We start from the raw sequence: 22,347 nt of genomic DNA, 5'->3' as shown, positions 1-22,347 counted from the left end.
TTTTTTAAAGCATAAAATATCATTACATTCAAAAATAACATTTTTAACAGTAAGAATTGTACATCTTTAACCTAAATCATAAAATATAATATTTTCATCAAAATCATCATAATAAATCATTTAACATGCGTTATGAGCCTTCGCGACGCTGCCAACATATTACGTATTACCCAAGTGTAAAATAACCGTTTTGCCTTTGGACTCTAAAATTCTCGATTTTGACTTTTGGTTACTTTTATTGACTCTGGACCTTCCAAAATAATTATTTAAGTCTAAATTTAATTTTTAATATTTTTATTTCATTTAAATTCGAGGCTTTCGATTTAATTCCTTAATTACTTGTTCGTTAAGCGTTTTTATCCAGATTAAATTCAAACTTGAATATTTTCTTCCCATATTTTAAACATAAACTTTATATTACATAAAATACCCTTGTGAGCCATGAGCCACCCCCGTGGACCCATGGTTGGAATTTTACTCATTAATTTCGAAATTTGACCCATTCAAGGACCCACCGAGCCAACTCCTTATTCCACCGAGCAACGGCCGAGCCATCTCGAGCCAGACCCTATAAAACCTAGTTACAGACCCTCTTGACCATCCTAGACTCGTTGAACTAGCCCCTGGCTCACGTACGAGCCCTGCACACCTGAAACGAGTTCACACGTGAGCTTCCTACCTTCATTAGGACTCCTATCACTCTAGGACTCTCCTGCTCGAGCCACCACCGAGCACACCTTACCCTAACCGACCCTGGACCATGCTCAGACCCAACCAAACCTAGCCTGAGCCCTTGAAGCAATGCTGCGATCCCTGCATCAGAAAACAAGAGCCGCGCGCACCCCTCCTTTTTTTCACGCTGCGGGTGCACTTGCCACGAGCCAACGCGAGCCACCACTGTCCCAGCCTAGACTTCGATCCCTCCCCACTTTCTTTGGACCCTATTGGACCAGCCTGGCTCGCTGTCCTACTTCACTAGGACTCTTCCCAAGCCTCTCCCCTCGAGCCCTATCCACCCTAGGACCCTTCCTAGCCCTAGTAAACGACCCTGGCCAAGCCCCAACCAGCCCTGACCAAGCCCCAAGCGACCACACCCGAGCTGCAGCCCTCGGAAGCTAGGCATGTGAGTTGCTTCCTAGAAAATCGTCGGTCCACCATCCCTTAATTAGGCGTGATTCCAGCCTCGTTCCCCTTAAGTTTGTTCATTTTCTGACCAGAATCCATCCTATGCTAGCAGCTTAACCCATTAGAAAACATAACATTAAAGAAACAAGCGTAAAATCGTCAAAACTTTTGAAATATTCGCTCTACCGTAAAAATAATCAAACACCTTAATTTTTCATACATAAAAAATTAAAACATGCATATTATGATTTGAATGTTGCTTCAAAAGATTTTAGTGACGTGCCTTTGCATTTTAAAACGCTCGAATATGAGATCGTCGACGTGGGGTGCGAATAAGAACGAACGGATGACGAAGACTCCGTGTTTTTCCTCCTCTCCTATTTTTGAATTTTGTGTGATATGTGTGTGCAAGGTCTCGGCTTGTAAGTGCTACCCAAAAGCCTAGGTAACTAATTTATAGATTTTAATGGGCTTATGTTTTAGGCCTCCAAGTATAGGAGCAATTGAGCTTACTCAATTTAGTTAAATTGGACCCAATAACTCTTATTTAATTAAAACATAAAAGTTTATAAAAATTTGTTTCCCAAAAATATTTTTGCTCTTAAAAACTCCTCGTTTGCTCAAAACTGGCTTCTCGGATAAAATCGAGCTCGTCTCGTAAAATAATTCGAACTCTAAAATTTTTAAATAAATTTAATTATTTTTAATCATATTAAGAACATAAAATCTCTAATAAAATCCTTAACAAAAATCTTTGAATCCTTTAACTATCAAACTAATGCGGAAGTAACTGTCCATCGGGAGTGTACTGCTTGACTCGATCCACTCAAGCGTCAGTACCTCCAACAACACAATAATCACATACAGCATTCAAACCTAGTGAGTCTCATGACTTAGCACGTTCTAAACATGAATAACAAGAAATACGTATATAGACACATGCATTAAAATCATACTTTTATTTAAAATAATTTTTGAACATAAATAAACCATTTAAAATAATTTCAGCATAAATAAATCATATAACATAAAATCGTAAAGCTTTGCATCCTTTATCATTTTGGGTGAAGTTTGATCCGTGAAAGTGACTAGCCTTTTATCATATGGTCGACTGCAGTCTTATCTCCACATATGCATGGGGACAGACACTAAGCACCGCCATAAAAATACGATCGTCGGGCTTCCTCTGAGGCCTTGTCCTGTAAACAGGCTTCCCTCTGGGGCATTTTCCCTCATGACATCCCCATAAATAAAATTGTAAGTTCACCGTTCCATCTTAAAATGGATCTCCCACAACATTGTAAGTTCACAGTTCCATCTTAAAACGGATCCCCACATATCCTCTTTGTCACAATCAATTCACATCCCTCCAAATATTTGTTGTTTTTCTATTTTAAGGCATAGAATATCATGACATTCAAAAATAATATTTTTAACAGTAAGAATTGTACAGCTTTACCCTAAATCATAAAATATAATATTTTCATCAAAATAATCATAATAAATCATTTAACATGCATTATGACCCTTTGCGATGCTGCCAACATATTACGTATTACCCAAGTGTAAAATGACTGTTTTTCTTTGGACTCTAAAATTCTACTTTTGGTTACTTTTATTGACTCTAGACTATCCAAAATAGTTATTTAAGTCTAAATTTAATTTTTTATATTTTTATTTCGTTTAAAGCGTTTTAATCCCTATTAAATTCAAACTTGAATGAGCCACCCCCGTGGACTCATGGTTGGAATTTTACTCATTAATTTCGAAATTTGACCCATGCAAGGACCCACCGAGCCAACTCCTAATTCCACCGAGCCACGGCCAAGCCCTCTCAAGCCAGACCTTACCAAACCCAGTTACAGACCCTCTTGACCATCCTAGACTCGTTGAACCAGGCCCTGGCTCACGCATGAGCCCTGCAAACCTGACACGAGTTCACGCGTGAGCTTCCTACCTTCATTAGGACTCCTAGTCACTCTAGGACTCTCCTGCTCGAGCCACCACCGAGCACACCTGACCCTCACCGACCTTGGAACATGCTCAGACCCAACCAAACCTAGCCCGAGCCCCTGAACCAACGCTGCGAGCCCTGCATCAGAAAATAAGAGCCGCGCACACACCCATTTTTTTTCACGCTGCGGGCGCACTCGCCACGAGCCAACGCGATCCACCACCGTCCCAACCTAGACTCCGACCCCTCACCACCTTCATTGGACCCTATTGGACCAGCCTGGCTCTTCTCTGCCACATCTTGCACATCCGTGCATGGGGAGTGTCCTACTTCACTAGGACTCTTCCCCAGCTGCTCCCCTCGAGCCCTAGACACCCTAGGATCCTTCCTAGCCCTTGTACACGACCATGGCCATGCCTCAACCAGCCCTGGACGAGCCCCAAGAGACCACACCCGAGCCGCACCCCTTTTAAGTTATGCATGTGAGTTGCTTCCTATAAAACCCTCGGTCCATCATCCCTTGATTAGGCATGATTACAGCCTCATTTCCACTTAGGTTTGTTCACTTTCTAACCATAATTCATCCTATGTTGGCAGTTTAACCCTTAGAAATCATAACATTAAGGAAACAAGCGTAAAATCATCAAAACTTTTGAAATATTCGTTCTACCGTAAAAATTATCAAACACCTATATTTTTCATGCATAAAAAATTAAAACATGCATATTATTATTTGAATGTTGCTTCAAAAGTGTTTAGTAACGTGCCATTGCATTTTAGAACACTCGAACATGCGATCGTCGGCGTGGGGTGCAAAGAAGAACGAACGGGCGAAGAAGACTCCTTGTTTTTCCTCCTCTCCTATTTTAGAATTTTGTGTGATATGTGTGTGCAAGGTCTCGGCTGGTAAGTGCTACCCAAAAGCATAGGTAACTAATTTATAGATTTAATTTGTATTTAAATGAGCTTATGTTTTGGGCCTCCAAGTATAGGAGCTATTGAGCTTACTCAATTTAGTTAAATTGGGCCTAATAACTCTTATTTAATCAAAACATAAAAGTTTATAAAAATTAGTTTCCAAAATAATATGTTTGATCTTTTAAAAACTCCTCGTTTGCTCAAAACCGGCTTCCCGGGTAAAATCGAGCTTGTCTCGTAAAATAATTCGAACTCTAAATTTTTTAGAGAAATTTAATTATTTTTAATCATACTAAGAAGCCTTAAAAATATTTAGTGAAAAATATTTATTCTTGTCTTGATCGTCCCCGGTCTCTTTTCCCCAGCCTATTATCGAATATTCGGATAAAATCCTTCAATTTGATGAAATCATGCCATATACTCATTTAATCATGAAATCATACCTTTAATAACCTAATATGCATCTAAGAATTAATTAAATAAAACAATTAAGCAATTGAAATAATTTGCATGCATGTGGTTTACGTAGGTTCGTTTTTCGGACGTTACAGAATCAATCTTTGAATTCAAATTTTCATGAACTAAATCCATTTTCGGAGAGAAAGCATTATAAGAACTTGATAATTTTGATGTTGAAGCACATTTATTTCTCAAGGAGTCTAGTTGGATGAACAGGGTGTGAACATCTTTGGATAGATTCTTGACCACTGTCTTTGAATATTTCAATATCATTATTAGTCAGTTTTTCACCTCTCTTTACTTATGACAAAAGAACATTTATACCAATTAGATTTGAGAGGATGTTCTCCATTGTAAGATCATCTCATATCTCCAGTTTTGGTGATTCAGCAATGATATGTGCTTTGGGATCATAATAGATTATCAACTGGCTGCTTAGTCCAGAAACATCAACGAGCTCAACTGCGTTAACGACTTCAGTTTCAATTTCTTGAATTACTATTTGGTGTGCTGCTACAACTAACTCTTCAACTATTGGAGGGTCCGAAGGCAACTGGTTCCTCGTAGATCCAGACATGAAAAATGTTTCAGGAACCTCAACTGAAGGAATTTGAACTTAGACTGACTTCACCAGTTTAGTTACATCTGCACTTTGTCCCTTAGTTTCCATTTTTGATGAAACAGTCATCTCAATTTCTTCAACATGGACTTCTTCAATGGCCCGAGTTACTATTTTCAAGATTTAATCAACGTTATCCAGAGATATCTCCTCAACTGGTTCAGTTGCCTTCTGACGTTTTTGGTGCTGGAGTGATTGAAGTTTCAGTTTGGTCCAAAATTTTCTTAGCTGAGCTGTTTGAGGGTCCTGCTTGGCTTGATCCTTGTTCATTTTGATCAATATCTTCCTTTAACACTTGATCTGAAGAGTCCTTCTCATGTTGTTCCTCTTTAAACTTTTCCTATTGGGCAGATTTTTCTTTGGTGAAGTTGTTGGAACATTTCATGTTCTCAATCTTGATTTTGATGTTAACAAAATTTGTTTATTTGTTTCTAATGAGTTTACTTAAGTGCACAGAAACTGAAACCGATCAGGCTTCGAACTGATCAGTTACCAAGCTTAAACTGAAGCTATCGAGACTGCAAACTGAAAGTGCCAACTGATTGATCGAACTGAACCAGTACAACTGAAGTATCAAGAACAATTCAACTGATTGTCCAGTTGACAGGCGGTTCAGTAGAAGACCTTCAGAAGCCCGGCCAACTGATGAAGTGTTCAACTGATGAAGAGCTCAACTGACCAGTTAAACTGAATCAGTGAAATCAGTTCAGCTGACGAGTCAACTGATTTCACCTCACTAGTTCAAGACCAGTTCAACTGACCAGTTCAGAACATCTGTTAGAAGCGAACCAGTTTGCATATAAGACAAGCTTAATCCACCTGTGTACAAAGGTACAAAATCTATTGTACGATCAAGATACAATAAGAGACATTGCAGCAGCACTTAAAGCCAAATGTTCCAGATACGTATTTGGGGGAACAAATTCAAACTGCAACGGGTTCATTCACTGAGTCTCACTGTACGTTCAGCCAAACGCCTATAAATAGAAGCCGAAGCTCAGTGAAGACGAAGATGAGAGTTGACATGTGAAAATATAAAATACAGAGAGGGCAAGCATAATGCTTATCAGCTTTGAAGAAGCAATCAGCCCAAAGGGAACACTTCAATGTGTTATCAGCTTAGTTTTAGAAGCATATTTCCCTCAGTGTGTGAAAACACTTTCGAATAGTTTTCAGAGATTAGTTCTCACATACACCACCTCTCAAATTCCGTCTTGCAGAAAGACGTAAAAACATGTGTATGTAGTCTTTGACACACATACGTTAAACAAGTGTTGGATGGAAGGTGGTGCCTTCATTCTAGACTAGGAGTTCAGTTAGGCAGTGGGTAAGTGCTAAGCTAGGTGGGTTATTACACTTGTTGTAATTAATCAAAGTCTTCTAGTGGTACCTACCCGAGGAGGTAGAAGGGGTGACGTAGGAGCAGTTCAGTCTCCGAACATCCATAAACCTATCTTGTATTATTTCTGTTTAACTGCTTGTTTTTGTTCTTAACTGATTTGATAAGTTCAGTTGATATAAGTTTAATTCTGTTCATAACTGAACTGATATAAGCCAAAACTGATGCCATGTAATTTTCAGTTATTCAGTTGCACAAGTTATAAAATCGATCAGTTTTCTTAACGAATGATTACTTCGAGTATTTTCTTCTTGGTTTGTAACAAAACTCGATTTAATTCATCAGTGTACACATTCTTAGAACACGAGCTATTGCAGCTCATCATGTTTTTAGAGGTTCATCCCGATCCATCAGAAGTCCTTGGAGGATCTCTTGCTCTTGTGATCCACTAGAATGTATAATTTTTGATCCATTTTCTAGAACTTCACTTTGCTTTTAAGAGAACTCAAATCTATATCCAACTGAGTGAATGTTTCTTTGTCATCATGACCGATTGGGCATGTAGGCTCATAGTTCTTCTTCAATTCTTCACATATCAGTGTCATTTTTTAAATTCTCATAAGATCAAAGAAGTACTTCATTCTCTCCATAGTGTAAGCTACGATTACTGCTTTAACAGCCTTCAAAAAAGTTTTTAAAATAAATTAATTTCTTCAATGTCTCTTTATTTTTCAGTTTCCCTGCAAAAGTGACTGTTCGAAACTGATATCATTCAACGTAGAACTCAGTTTTGGTATCTGTATATTCATTTAGCTCGTCCATCAAGAGGTCGATTTGAGTTTGTACAGCAGACATGAGTATGAACTTCTCAGCTTCCTCCATATTTTCTTTTTCTTTCCCTTTTATCTCTTTTGAAGTATATTGTGAGACCAGTCCAGATCTGGTACACTCAATAGGATATCTAATAACTACATTTTTTGGCCGTGCTGCTAGTAGAATGGTGGGTGGACCAACTATTTGAAGAGGTGCAACTATTCCAACCAGAATTAAATTCTCTGCAGGCTTAGGAAAAACTTTTTTTTCAGTTTCCTCAGTAGTAATTGCCTTGGCATCAGTTATAAACAACATTGGATCATTTTCCTTCACTCGATCTTCTTCTTCTTCTCTTTATTCTTAACAGGCAATGGTGCTATCTTGCTTAGTGTTGAGATTGGTTTAGCCTTTGGTGGTTCTAGCTCTCTTAACTGGTGGTGGAGGTGTTGTCTCAGAGTCACTCTCATGAGTGATTAAATTCCTCTTGGTCTTAGGATTGAGAGCCTTAGACTGACCTACTTGGCCTTGGGAGCCCCAGTCTTGGAGGGCTTCGTGGATTCTTTCGCCTCTTGGATTTCCTTCTTAACTTCCATCAGTTGAACTGAGGTCAGTTGGCCAGTGAGACCTTTGGGTCTCAGAGTGAAGATTGACCACGCATCCAATAGTCTAGTTTTGTAAAGAGTTTGTGATTCATTCAGAGCAACATCTTGAAGCAGATGACTCAGAGGAATCGCAAAACCAAATGATTGTTTAACAAACTGAACCATCGCCTTCAAAATGCTAAATAGAAGTGACGACAAGTTTACTTTCACACCCTTGACTATTGCGGTCATAACGTAAAATTTCTCCAGGTTAAAAGATTTTTCCACAATATCACACTAGATCCGGTACTCCAACTTCATCTCTGTCTTAGGATCAGAGGTCTTGATTGCTTTCCTAAAAGAAGAGAAAAGACTTTATATATCTTCGATTTCGGTGACCTCAATAGAAGAGAAATTGATTAACCCATCAGAGGGAACTGAAAGAAATTGGTAAAGAAACCCTCGTCCACGATGATTTCATTCCCTCCGACAGAAATGATAAGCTTCCCATCACTGGTCATAGTTTCTTTCTTATAAATGGTCAACAACTCATGACATAGATGTCCTGCGAAGAGCTCAGAAAGGATTTGAATTCAGATAACTCAATCGCCTACAAGACTCCTGTAATTGAAGCATATTCCATGGCGTAGATGAATTCGAAGTCGACTACAAGAGAATTCATGATGTAAACAGGTGTCGCAGTTGCTGTCATTGAGATTTTTGCGAATTTCATAAAATATTTGAGAGATTGAAATGACAAATGTGATTGAGAGCAGAAATATTAGAAATGGCAGAGTGATTTGTAGAAAAATGCTTAGTATAAAGAATGTAAATTGTCTACACTGAATATATGTACAATGACTTTTTGAATTTCTTCTGACACGTGGCAGTCTGTCAAAGGAAAAAAGTTCTGAAATAATAACTGCTAATTCTAGAAATTGATTGAACAAAAGTCATATATATTAATGACGAACTAAATTTAGTTAATAATTCAGTGTATTAGATGATAAGATCGGTTAGTTCGAGAATAAAGTGACTTAGTTCAGTTGAGATATTAAACTGACAGTCAGTTGAGCTCAAGGGTAACTGATTTCTGTCTTATCAGTTGACTTTCTAAAACTCAATATTCTCCCTAATTGAAACATTAAGATAAATCAAGAAGCTATAAAACATTTCTAATAAAAGAAAATTTATTCTCAGGTAGTGGCTTGCTGAATATATAAGGTGTTTGTTGTTCAGTTGAGACATATTCCAACATTATGTCTTTCTTCAGTGCATGATCTCTGATGAAATGATGTCTGATATCAATGTGTTTGGTCTTGGAGTGTAGAATTGGATTGTAGTGATTTTTATGGTGCTTGTATTGTCACAAAATATTGGTGACTTATGTGCAATGATCTCATAATCTCTCAACTGTTATGTATCCAGAGCAGTTGGAGACAACAACTTTCAGCATATAAGTATTCTGCTTCAATTGTGGATATTGCAATGGAAGTCTGCTTCTTGCTAAACTATAGAGATCAGTCTGTCTCTGAGAAACAGACAAGATCAACATTTACTTTTTCGATTAGTCTTGCACTCTGCATAATCTGCATTTGAATATTTTTACTAAATTGAAAGAAGAATCTTTAGCATACTATAAACCCACATTTTTTGTGTGTCTTTCATATATTTAAGAATACGCTTGGTAGCTAAATAATGAAATTGCTTAGGATTATACTGAAATCAAGCGTACATACAGACAATAAATGCAATATCAAGTTTATTGGAAGACAGTACAATAAAGAACCTATTAAGCCTCGATATATGGTTACCTCAACTGATATTCTCTTTCACTTTTGTCTAGTTTAACTGATGAGCTTGTTGGGGTTGCTGATGAGAAACATGTTTCAATTCCAAATTTCTTGAGTAATTTCTTTGTGTTATTAGTTTGATTGAATGTAAATACCATTATCCAACTGTTTCACTTGCAGGCCAAAAAAAATGTCACTTCACCCATCATACTCATCTGAATTTTTTCCTACATCAATTTAGCAAATTTTTCACAAAGTTTGGGGTTGGTTGACCCAAAAATAATATAATCAACATAAATTTGCACTAATAAATTATGATCTCCTTTGATAAATTTAAATAGAGCCTTATCAATAATGCCTATAAACAAATCATGTTCAATTAAGAATTTAAATAGTGTTTCATGCCAAGCTCCTGGAGCCTGTTTTAAACCATATAAATCTTTGTTTAAATGATATACATAATCAGGAAATAAATGGTTAATAAAACCTGGTGGTTGTTCAACGTAGAATTCTTCTATTAGTTGTGCATTCAAGAATGCACTCTTTACATCTATATGATAAACTTTGAAATTATTGTAAGAGGCATAGGTAAGAAACATACGGATGACTTCCAGTCTAGGTACATGTGCACATGTTTAATTATAATAAATTATTTCTTCTTTCCTAAATCTTTGAGAAACTAGTCTTGCTTTATTCCTCACCATCGTTCCATCTTCATTGAGCTTATTCATGTACACCAATTTTGCACCTATAACTAATTAATGACAAAGTCTTGAAACTATGCCTTAGGCATGATTTCTAGTAAACTGATTGAGCCTTCATTCATAGAATCAATCCAGCTAATATCTGTTAGAGCTTCATAAATCTTTTACGTTCAATATTATAAATAAATGCAGCATGTAAAAATTGATTGATCATCTGCTCTCTGGCTCTTATAGGGATAGTTGGGTTACCTATTACCAATCCAGATGGATGATTATTGTTCCATCTGTAATAGGGTCAATCAATGTTGTTTTGTGAAATTGAATCAGATGGATTGACTTCAGTTTGGTTCTGATTAGTCGAGTTGACATTAGTCTGGTTAGCATCAATTGGGATCTCATCAGATCTTTGTGCATTATCACACTGGTCAACTGGATCACCATCATGTTCAACTGATTGATCAACCAGCTCATGCTCTGGAGATTGAGATGTCCTTTTGTTGATACAGATCTCATCCTCACTCTCCTTCTCCAGATTGATCACTTCAAATTAATTGGCCACTTCAGTTGGATCAGTTGACTGAATAGTTGACACTGTTTCATAAAAAATATTAACACATATTCTTCAACATTTAGAGTTCTTTTGTTAAATATTTGTTAAGCTTTGCTAATTGAAGAATATCCAAGAAATATACCTTTAACTGACTTAGCATCAAAATCAGTCAGATGATTTTTACCATTGTTATGGATAAAATATTTGCAACCAAAAATTTTGAAATAGGACACCACATGTTGCTTTCCATGCCAGATCTCATAAGATCCATGTTTATTGTTAGTCATTGATCTGTTCTGAGTATAACATACAATGTTCACTGTCTCAGCCCAAATCTCTGAGAAATTCCAGAATCAGTAAACATTGTACTAATAACATATTTAAAGGTCTTACTCCTTCTCTCAGCAACTTCATTTTGCTGAGATGTTATAGCTGCTTAGAACTCATGCCTGATTCCATGGCTTTCTTAAAAAATTGACAAAGTTTGTTTGACAAATTTAGTTCTTCTATCAGATTCGATTTTGTCAATTTTTTTTATTTTTCATTTAAAAGTCTTTTAAAGATCTTGATAAGTTGAGCAATCAATTTGGTCTTTTGATTTTAAAAAGATTATCTAAATAAACCTTGAGAAATCGTTAAAAATAACTAGCGTGTATTTCATTTCTCCTAAACTCATGACTGGGATAGGACCAAACAAGTCATTATGCAACAGTTCTAAGCTTCTAGTTGGTGAGTTACATCATTTGTTTTTAAAAGATGAGCTAACTTGCTTCCCAAAATGACAAGCTGAACAGACTTTGTCCTTTTGAAAATTCAATCTTGGACAGACCAATGACCAAATCATTCTTTCTCAGATTTGCAATGGCTCTGAAATTTAAGTGGTTTAACCTCTTGTGTCACAACAAATTCCTTGTTAAGTTAGAAGCAATGAAGCACATTGCTTAAATCAGTTGAGTAGTTCAACTGATTTTTTTATGTATTTCCACATCTGTCACGTGTTATTATAATGTATCTAGAAATATATTTGACAGTATAAATATGCTTATGGAACTCAACTGAGTAGCCATGATCACACGGTTGACTTATGCTAATAAAATTGTATTTAAGATTTTCAACAAGTAGTATATCTTCAATAATAATGTTACTATGGATAAACTTATTCTTACCCACTGTTATATCTTGAGAATCATCTCTAAAAGTAATCTTAGGTCCAGTAAATTTAGTCAGTTTAGATAGAAGTTTAGCTTCACCAATCATTTGCCTTGATCATCCACTATCCAAATAACAAACTGACTTTTTGATTAGTTCGGTTCTTGTGTCCTGAAATCACAAATGAAGAATAACTCTTTATAACATACCTACTTGGGTCCAGACGGGATTAGTCCTTTTGGAATCCAAACTTGGATCGGTTTAATTGATCGATCTCCTGTTGTGTTCCAAATAAGTTGTGCATATGTATGTGTGTGTTGCGTTCTGTATACAGTAGATACAAAATGTTGTTTACCCTTTCCAACGTCATAGGTCAGCCTATATATTTTCTCAACGGGTTTTTAGTTATAGGATCGGTTGGGCTTGCCTTTGATTAAGTTATGCCTAGCAAAACTGGTTTGGTTAGGCTTCCATTTAGTTTATAATTGGAACTTTTAGACACATAACCAATACCAAACTTTTCACCTTTATTCATATTTCATCATGCTTTGCAACTTGAGGGATCGGGTCTTTGTATTCATATAACAAACTGGATTTAACAAAATGAATATAATTTTTTTTGCACAATTCCAGTTTTGGTTGAAAACTTATCTAAACAATGCTTTCATTGTTGTTGAAACCAAAACTAGTTTTGTCTCCAAATGATTTGCGCAACTCTAGCATTTCAGCTAAGAAAATTGAAGACTTGTTTCAGGATGAAACTAGTTCAGTTAGCTTCATATTCTCAAATTTTAACCTCTAGTTCTCATCCTGCATTATTTCATTCTCAATTTTTAGTTTAGCAATATATGTGTTTAGGTTTTTAGTTTAGCAGTCTCTGTGTTTAGTCTCAACATTTCAACAGACTGTTCCCGATAAGGTTCAGTTTTGTTGTCTAGCAGATAAGTTTACTTAGTTTTAATTTCTTGGAATGAGAGAGAAAGTATTTAGTACTCATTTACCATCCCAAGAAATGCAGTGATAAGATCATCTCTTGTGAAATCAGTTGACCTAACATCATTGGTAATCAAGCACTTCACTTCCTCATCATCACTCGAACTGCTTGAGCTTTCTAGTTCAGATGATTCAGAATCTGAGTCAGCCCACTTTGTCTTGCTTTCCTCGGCTACCAACACCTTTTATTCATGCTTCTTCTTGGAAGATTTCATTTCATCCTTGTATCTCCTCTTCTCGTCAACTGAAAGTTTCAGTTTCACAGCAGTTAGAGTCTTAGTCAACAGAGAGATAGATCGGTCATCATCTATGGTTTGCAATTCGAATTCATTAGCTTTTAAGTATGTAAAAAAGTCATGAAGTTCTAACTTGCTCAAATCTTTGGATTCACGCATCACTATAGTTTTTACATCTCATTCTTTTGGGAGTCCTCTCATCACCTTGAAGATCACTTCTCGATTGATGTACATTTTTCTAATTTCACCGGGTTCAATCATGATTCCCCTGACTCTCTAATAAAAATCAGACATTGATTCTCGCCACATAGTGTTTGTTTTCTTTAGTTTGTTCATTACCTTCGCACAACTTAATCAAATTTTCCAAAATTTATATACTAGTCTTACACATTTTGATTTTGCTAAATGTGTTTTTGTCAAGAGTTTTGTACAGAATGTCTTTAACCACATTATCAAGATTGTTTTTCTTATTTTCATCATTCATCCATTCCATTCCTTGATTTTCTAACATTTGAGGAGCATCTTCAATGATGGCTATTACTCTTTTGGCTTTCAATATTTCATTGGTCTATCCGTGATAATGAACCACATGGCATCATCATGATCAGCTAAATGAGGCTGCATTCTTATCTTTCAGTCATCAAAATCTTCTTTGGAGAACATCGGTATTTTGTTGAACGAAACAATTTGAAAAGATATGTTCATAGTTGAGAATAAGTCTCGCTCTGATACCACTTGATAGGGTCAGTTGAGTCTTCAGAAGGGGATGTTGAATGAATACTTGCAACAAATTTTTTTTTTAACTTTAATTCAGTCGGGTTAGCAAGTAAACTATGTATTCTTGAGTGTCAATGTCAGTTGACAAACAAAAATACGTGTAGGAAAAAGTCAAACTGATAGACTAGAACAATTTAAATTATTGGCTTGACTAGGTAAACTGAATTAAAATGTACACAAATTTTTTATGGATGTTCGAAGAACTTAAGTTCCTACATCACCCCTTTATTCCTTTTGGGAAGGTTCACACTAAAAGACTTTGATTTTTACTATCAATTTGTAAAATCCCATTTTAGTTTGGACATAACACTGTCAAAATTAAGACTAATAATTTACTTAACTGAACGAAAAAAATATATACAAATTGTTCTCGAATATAAAGACTTACAAAGAATTCCTAGCAATTAATGATCATCAATGATCATATACAATACTTTGTAAAGTGTGTCTTAGTGTATGAGCACGAAACAATTTGAAAAGATATGTTCATAGTTGAGAATAAGTCTCGCTCTGATACCACTTGATAGGGTCAGTTGAGTCTTCAGAAGGGGATGTTGAATGAATACTTGCAACAAGAAGGGGATGTTGAATGAATACTTGCAACAAATTTTTTTTTTAACTTTAATTCAGTCGGGTTAGCAAGTAAACTATGTATTCTTGAGTGTCAATGTCAGTTGACAAACAAAAATACGTGTAGGAAAAAGTCAAACTGATAGACTAGAACAATTTAAATTATTGGCTTGACTAGGTAAACTGAATTAAAATGTACACAAATTTTTTATGGATGTTCGAAGAACTTAAGTTCCTACATCACCCCTTTATTCCTTTTGGGAAGGTTCACACTAAAAGACTTTAATTTTTACTATCAATTTGTAAAATCTCATTTTAGTTTGGACATAACACTGTCAAAATTAAGACTAATAATTTACTTAACTGAACGAAAAAAATATATACAAATTGTTCTCGACTATAAAGACTTACAAAGAATTCCTAGCAATTAATGATCATCAAAGATCATATACAATACTTTGTAAAGTGTGTCTTAGTGTATGAGCAGTTTTTTGCTTGAACTTTAAGACTTGGCAAGTGTTCTTGAAACTTGAGAATTTTCTTAATTTCGTCACCCTGCTCAATTGAACTACATCTCTATTTATAGTTTCCGAATTACAACTGTCGTATATTTTGTTAGAGTAGGTCTTTTGTGAGACGGTCTCACGAATTTTTATCAGTGAGACGGGTCAACCCTACCGATATTCACAATAAAAAGTAATACTCTTAGCATAAAAAGTAATAATTTTCATGGATAACCCAAATAAAAGATCTGTCTCACAGATTAAGACCCGTGAAATCGTCTTACACAAATTTTTACCACTTTGTTATGATATTTTCTATTTTAATGTCTTGTTAAATTTTTAATATGAAAAAAATGCAAATTGATTTTTCGATTAAATTTCTGAATAATTCCTTTTTATTAAAAATTTCATTACTTTGAATTATTTGTGTGTCACGTGGCAATTTAGTAGGAACCGAGAAGCAGTACAAGCCAACCCAAATGTCACTTTTAAGCTTGAACCCGACCCCCGCCATCTCCTCCCCTCTTCAAGAGCGAGAGAGAAAAACCTGTTGAAAGAATGGCGACTGGGTTCGTTCCTGAGCTGAACTTGGAGAACCAGATGGGTTGCATGACGGGTATTCTTCAGATATTCGATCGCCACCAGATTTTGGCGGGGAAATCCACGAAGCGCCTCCTTCCCCCGCCGGTTTTATTCTCGGAACTCTTGCTTTTTTTATATGTGTTGATATATTTTACAGCATTGTTTCAAGTTTCTTTAATGTTACTAGGTTGTTGATACGATTACGGAGTCGGAGATATCTGTTGAAGCATCGCCGGTTCATGCGAGGGGGTTGGGAAAGCAGAAACAGCAGGTACGGCCGAACCCGGAGCGGCTGAAGCAGTGGTTTCAGCCAGCGGAGTTGCCACTTAAGCTACCTATATCGGAATCGAAAGAAGCCGCCAAAGGGGCGGCCTCCTCGTGGAAGTTGAGCAAAGAAATTCCGAGGCTTTCACTTGACAGCAGGGCAACCACCGATTATAAGGGTGGACTCCATCCGAAGGAGAAGCGCTCAAGCGCTGCCGTTCAGCTGACGTCGAATGGTGTCGCCATTGATTCCCAAGTGTACAGATCGCATAGTCTTATAGCCAAGCTGATGGGTTTGGAGCCAATGCCGAATTCGTTGAATGCTATGGAACATGAAAAGAAGCCAGAGCTCCGGCGATCCTCCTCCGAATCAGGAGTTTCCAGAGGTTTCCTACACTCTCGCTTCAGCATGGAAAGAAACAATTTCCCCGTCAAGCAGCAAAATCAATCTCATACTCCCATTGTTACTCACGAAGTGATAAACAATGTGGCGATGAAGAGTTCCTGGAAAAACGACGATAATGGCGTCAACTTATCGCCATGGAAGGCACCTCAGCATGGAAAGAGCTTCTTCGATTCAGCTTACCATTTCCCGGAGCCGAAGCAGAATGTTTCAGCTCAGGGAGAGATCGAAAACAGATTGAAAATGAGAGGAATGGAAGAACACACTAAAGATTTGGAAACCTTGAAAAATATCCTCGAAGCTCTGCAACTCAAGGGGCTCTTGCACTCAACGAAGCCCGCGGAGCGAAATCGTCATACCCGCCACCAGAAATTTGTGTACGATGAGTCGCCTATCGTTGTGATAAAACCTTCTAGATCATCAATAACTTCGCCGATTCACCGGAGAACGGAAAACGAGTACCCGCCGGCAAATGGTAGAAGCCCGGAACGGCAATCTCGCCGGAATTACTCTGTTCCAATCGAACCCTCCCCTCTCCCGATTCCGCCGCGTGCAAGGCTGCCAAACTCGCTGGTGAAACCTAAACCTCTGAGAGTCGAAACTCAGAGAAGAGCAAATGAGTTAACAGATAACCGCCGCATCCTTCCGGCACTCCCGCCAAAGCTTCACACAAGGATAACCGGATCGGAACCAACTACCCATGCCCGAACTCATGGAAGCAAGAAAGCAACTGCTCAAGATTATCAGAAGGCAAACAAATCGGGAGAGGATGAATCTGCCTCCATTTCTGGAAGTAGCTTGAGTACATCCATTGATACAGAGGTGATTCACATTCTTGAACTAGAATAATAAACCCTGTAATTAATGTTTTTTCACTTGATTAATGTTTGTAACTGAATTCCAGAGGTCAAGAACAGGGGGGAGGAATTTGTTGGACAGATGTGATAAGCTGCTTCACAGCATAGCAGAGATGACTGCCACAGCTGATATGCAACCAAGCCCGGTTTCTGTTCTTGACTCCTCCCTTCACAGGGATGATTCCTTTACCGCCTCCCCTATCGCGGCCAAGCGTAAAATTCATTTCAAAGGTACCAAATTTCTTACTTTTGTTGAATCTCCTACACTCATTATATAGCTATGATTAGTTTAGTTCTATGGAAAGGCTAAAATAAAAGCCCAAAACCATGTTTTTAGTATTTTTAAAGTACATAAACTTCTGTTTAACTTCTCCTACTATTCCCAAATGAAAATCCTAAATTTATGAAATTTAATGGAGGGTGGTATGCGACAAGTTTGTTCACAAGTAACATGACGTGGGTCACGACCTGCAATGGTATCCTTCTTTGCTATCGGTGTATACCGACGCAACGACCTTTGCTCCAAAGATCAAGGTCACCCATTGGATTAGCTGCCACTGATATCAGGAATTTCAGATTATTCTAGCACATCCGGTGGAGCATCCACGGTTCATTTGTGTGAGCACTCCTGGTCGAGCATAGACTATCCCATCATTATCGATATAGAGTCGAGAAAAAATTGAGTTTCTTTGTTTGGTGGATAAAAGGAAATGCCTTTACGAGTCGATTGTCGCTCTCTGCCTGGTTCCGGCTTATCGCTTCACCTAAACAACGGCTGGCACAATAATTTTATCCCAATCTTGAATATTTGTCTGGCTAGAGATATTTTAAATGATTGATGTGGATATTGTTTTTGGAAGGTGGAACCAAAACTGGTTGTCAATAAATACTCCAATTGTGCATGAATGGGACACCCTGGTGACCACAACTGCTCCCTGTGGTCCTTTGCTGATGGGAATTTTGGTTTGGACTTTGTGAGGGGGCAATATATTTCCCGCCTTGTAAAAACAAACTCTTAATATTGATCAATGATTCAAATTTGACCACGATTCCAGTGGATACATGCCCTTAGTTACATATGTGAAATAGAAGATCGAAACACATGATGTTTGAACCGTAAAAGATGGTAATGAGTGATCGAAAAATCTTGAATATTTCCAAATTTGTGCAAGCAAAGGGCAGTACACAGCAGCTTTCTGTTGAGAAAATGCTTCTATGCTAGTGGGCAGTGGCTTTAAGCTTCTACATTTGGTTATATATTGTTTCCTAAGGAGTTTACAAATGAATATATGTTTATGGATTTTTGAATTTTTCAGATCATTATGGTAATGCGGAAGAAGAAACGTGGAGCACTGGTGTCTCACTAGTTAGCCGAGAAACGTCCGAGGAGTCGGCTTTTCTTTACGTCGCGGATATCGTAAGTGCATCCAATCTCTTCCCCGGAGGATCGGACCTTTTTCTTTTCCTAGAAAAGCAACAGCTTCAGAAAGGACAGGACTCGTCCAAGGCCTCCAGGCTTCAAAGAAAGGCGATCTTTGACACAATCACCGAAATTCTTAAATGGATAAGACGATTGCCTCCTTGGAAGAACGTTTCTTGGACGACCGACGATGTCACAAGCCCTTCCCTTGATAAGGTCTGGTTAGAATTCCAAAGAATTCGTGATCGAAATGATGCTGAAGATATGTACGATATGGTATGTGGTGTGTTGAGGAAAGACTTCTCCGGGGACGAGATCACGGGCTGGAAAGATTATCCTACGGAGATGTCGGAGTCGATTTTGGATCTGGAAAGGTTGGTTTTCAAGGATTTGATAGCCGAAACGTTATGGGATCTTGGAGCATTGGCATCTGAAAACAGATTGTCATGGATGAGCAGGAAGAAGGTTTTGTGGAGATGAAAGGCCCTCGGGGTTTTTCAAGTTTTCAGGGTTTATTCACTCGGGGATTTTACCATGTGAATTTCTTATCTTCAGCAATGTATTTAACCAAACTCGCTGTTTTCGCAATTCTTTCGGAATCAACCCGTGTTGATGGCTAGGGGTGTCAATCGGGTCGGGTCTCGGGTCAATCCGCGAAATTTTTTTATTTTTTTTTCAACCCGAACCTGAAGCAACCCAAAAATCCCCAACTCAAACACGAACTCATCTAACCCGTCTAACTTGCCTAAAACGAATTTTATTTATTTTTTTAAAAAAAATTAATGAAAAAAATTCGAAAAAATAAAAAAATAATAATATTTTAATTTAAACACATGATAACAAAATTTTCGATTTAAATTTGAAAGTTTAATGGTAGAAAATTAAAGAATATTTAATAAATCAAATAAACAATTGTTAAAAAAATAAAAATATACAAAATAAGTATTAAATGATGCAAATTTATCATATAAATATACAATAAATTTAGTTCAAACATATAATATATAAAAATATAGGTAATATTTTTTTAAAAAAAAGTTTTCGGGTCAACCCGCGACCCAACCCGAAACCCGTCTAACCCGGCACTAACCCGAACCCACCCAACCCGAACCCGAACCCGAAAAACACTAACCCGAACCCACCCAACCCGAACCCGAACCCGAAAAACACTAACCCGAACCTGATTTTTTTCGTGTTGGATCGTGTCGGGTTGACGGGTCGTGTTATATTTTGACACCCCTATTGATGGCTGACTTAAACCACAATATAAATGGGCAAAAACTTGTGTGAGACGTCTCACAGGTCATATTTTGTAGGACGGATATTTTATTTGGGTCATCAAATGAAAAATATTACTTTTTATGTTAAGGTATTACTTTTTATTGTGAATATCGGTAGGGTTGATCCATCTTACAGATAAAAATTTGTGAGACTGTCTCACAAAAAACCTAATCATATAAATGTTAACATCTTACTAGGGATGGAGCAACAATTATTCAAACAAAAATCGCTTGGCTTCATTCTATCAATGGGTCGCATCATCAAAATGAAGAGGGAAAATTGCATTAATTTTTTATCTAGTATCTTTTGTCTTTTGTTTCTTTGGTTTTTTACGTCGTTAAATTTCAATCATAGTTTTTTTTCATGTTTAGTTATTTTTCCTTATGAACAAAGAATAAAATTTCCAAAAATTTCTAAATTTGATAATAGAGAGAGCCCAAGAATATAAATTTTCAAAAAATTAAAAAAAAATAAAGATATGTTGTGAAAAGTAAAAATTTATGGTAAAAAGTAAAAATCTCAAACTCTCAAAATTTACCAAACTACACACTTTATAATATTTTTCTCTCTACTCAATTGTGAATTTCTTCACAAATGAGAGATCTATTTATAGGAAATCTTTACAAATAATTCAAAAATAAAATACATCATTACCTACATCATCACACACAAATTTCTAATTTTACAACTCTTATTTTCAACATTCAAATATTCAACTATTACTTTTTCAACATTCAAATATTATTTTCAACAAGATATAGTAGAACTTTGATTTTTCGAAAAAAGAAAGATGGACCCACGATTTTCCCAATTATTAGTACGCAATCTCTGAAATGTTTTCCAAGAAACGGGGTTGGGCTACCATGTGATGAAGAAACGAAAATGCTTTGATGATGATCATGATACGATGATGTCTTCATTACGTGTTTTGGTACTGCCTCGTTAAAAACCTTACTAGGAAAAACCCATTGAGATAAAAACCATAGTAAGAGAAAAAGAGTGCAGTCACGTAAGCTCCCCCTCATGTTGACACGAACAATTCTTCACAAATTTCGTAGATTGCGCATCCCAATATTATATATGTGTTTTCTGAATATTGACGTAGAAAGTGCCTTTGTGAAGAGATCTGATGAGTTTTCACTTGATTGAATGTGACGAACATCAATACATTTATTCTTCTCTAGCTCTTTGGTGAATGCGAAGAACTTAGGAGGAATATGTTTAGTTCTGTCGCTTTTTATGTATCCCTCTTTCATTTGAGCAACACATGCAGCATTATCTTCATATAGTATCACAGGCTTCTCGTCGAATGATAATCCGCATGAGATTTGGATATGTTGGGTCATTGATTTTAACCACACACATTCACGGCTTGCTTCATGTAGTGCAATAATCTCGGCATGATTTGATGAAGTTGTTACGAGCGTTTGTTTCTGTGATTGCAGTGCTTCCACGAGTAAATACATATCCAGTTTGGGAACGTGCCTTGTGTGGATCAGATAAGTATCCAGCATCGGCATAACCAATTATACTTGGATTAGCATCTTTTGAATACAAAAGTCTCAAGTCTGTCGTTCCTCGTAGATAACGGAATATATGTTTAATTCCGTTCCAGTGTCTCTTTGTTGGATATGTGCTAAATCTTGCCACAAATTTACGGCAAAAGATATATCAGGCCTTGTACAATTTGTAAGATACATAAGGGCACCGATAGCACTTAGATATGGTACTTCTGGACCAAGAATATCTTCATCATCTTCACATGGACGGAATGGATCCTTTTCTATGTTTAATGATCTAACAACCATTGGAGTACTTAAAGGATTTGATTTATCCATATTAAAACGTTTAAGGAACTTTTCTGTATAATTTGTCTGGTGAACAAACATTCCACATTCTTTTTGTTCAATTTGTAAACCCAGACAATACTTGGTTTTTCCAAGATCTTTCATTTCAAATTCTTCCTTCAAGTATGACACAATTTCTTGAATTTCCTTATTTGTTCCAATGATGTTTAAATCATCAACATATACAGCAATAATTACGCATCCGGATGTTGTTTTCTTAATGAAAACACAAGGGCATATTGAATTATTTACATATCCTTTTTTCATCAAGTGATCACTTAGTCGATTATACCACATTCGACCGGATTGCTTTAACCCATATAACGATCTTTGTAATTTCACAGAATAACATTCTCTGGGTTTTGAACTTTGTGCTTCAGACATCTTAAATCCAAGGATTTTCATATATATATTACTATCAAGTGATCCATATAAGTAAGCTGTAACAACATCCATAAGACGCATTTCTAAATTTTCAGATACAGCCAAGCTAATCAAATACCGAAACGTAATTGCATCCATCACGGGAGAATACGTTTCTTCATAATCAATTCCAAGCCTTTGAGAAAAAACCTTGTGCAACAAGTCGAGCTTTATATCTTACTATTTC

General features: G+C 36.8%; 1 protein-coding gene across 1 annotated transcript; it reads left to right on the top strand.

Moving 5' to 3' along the window:
• The first annotated feature begins 15,573 nt into the window (after nt 1–15,573).
• On the top strand, nt 15,574–19,212 carry LOC142556638 (uncharacterized). Its single transcript, XM_075668117.1, has 4 exons — nt 15,574–15,770; nt 15,853–17,154; nt 17,237–17,420; nt 18,506–19,212. The coding sequence occupies exons 1-4, from the start codon at nt 15,642–15,644 to the stop codon at nt 19,087–19,089; spliced, it is 2,199 nt and encodes a 732-aa protein (XP_075524232.1). The 5' UTR covers nt 15,574–15,641; the 3' UTR covers nt 19,090–19,212.
• The last annotated feature ends 3,135 nt before the right edge of the window (nt 19,213–22,347 follow it).

This window comes from Primulina tabacum, chromosome 9 (assembly GCF_025594145.1).
Source record: "Primulina tabacum isolate GXHZ01 chromosome 9, ASM2559414v2, whole genome shotgun sequence".
NCBI lineage: Eukaryota > Viridiplantae > Streptophyta > Magnoliopsida > Lamiales > Gesneriaceae > Primulina > Primulina tabacum.
This window is presented reverse-complemented; position numbering and strand designations above follow the sequence as displayed.

Excerpts from the sequence above, each read along its gene's own strand:
- LOC142556638 (XM_075668117.1), top strand. The coding sequence starts at position 15,642 with ATGGCGACTGGGTTCGTTCCTGAGCTGAACTTGGAGAACCAGATGGGT. Across the intron at positions 15,771-15,852 it reads AGCGCCTCCTTCCCCCGCCG|GTTGTTGATACGATTACGGA; the intron begins GTTTTATTCTCG and ends TAATGTTACTAG. Across the intron at positions 17,421-18,505 it reads GCGTAAAATTCATTTCAAAG|ATCATTATGGTAATGCGGAA; the intron begins GTACCAAATTTC and ends TGAATTTTTCAG.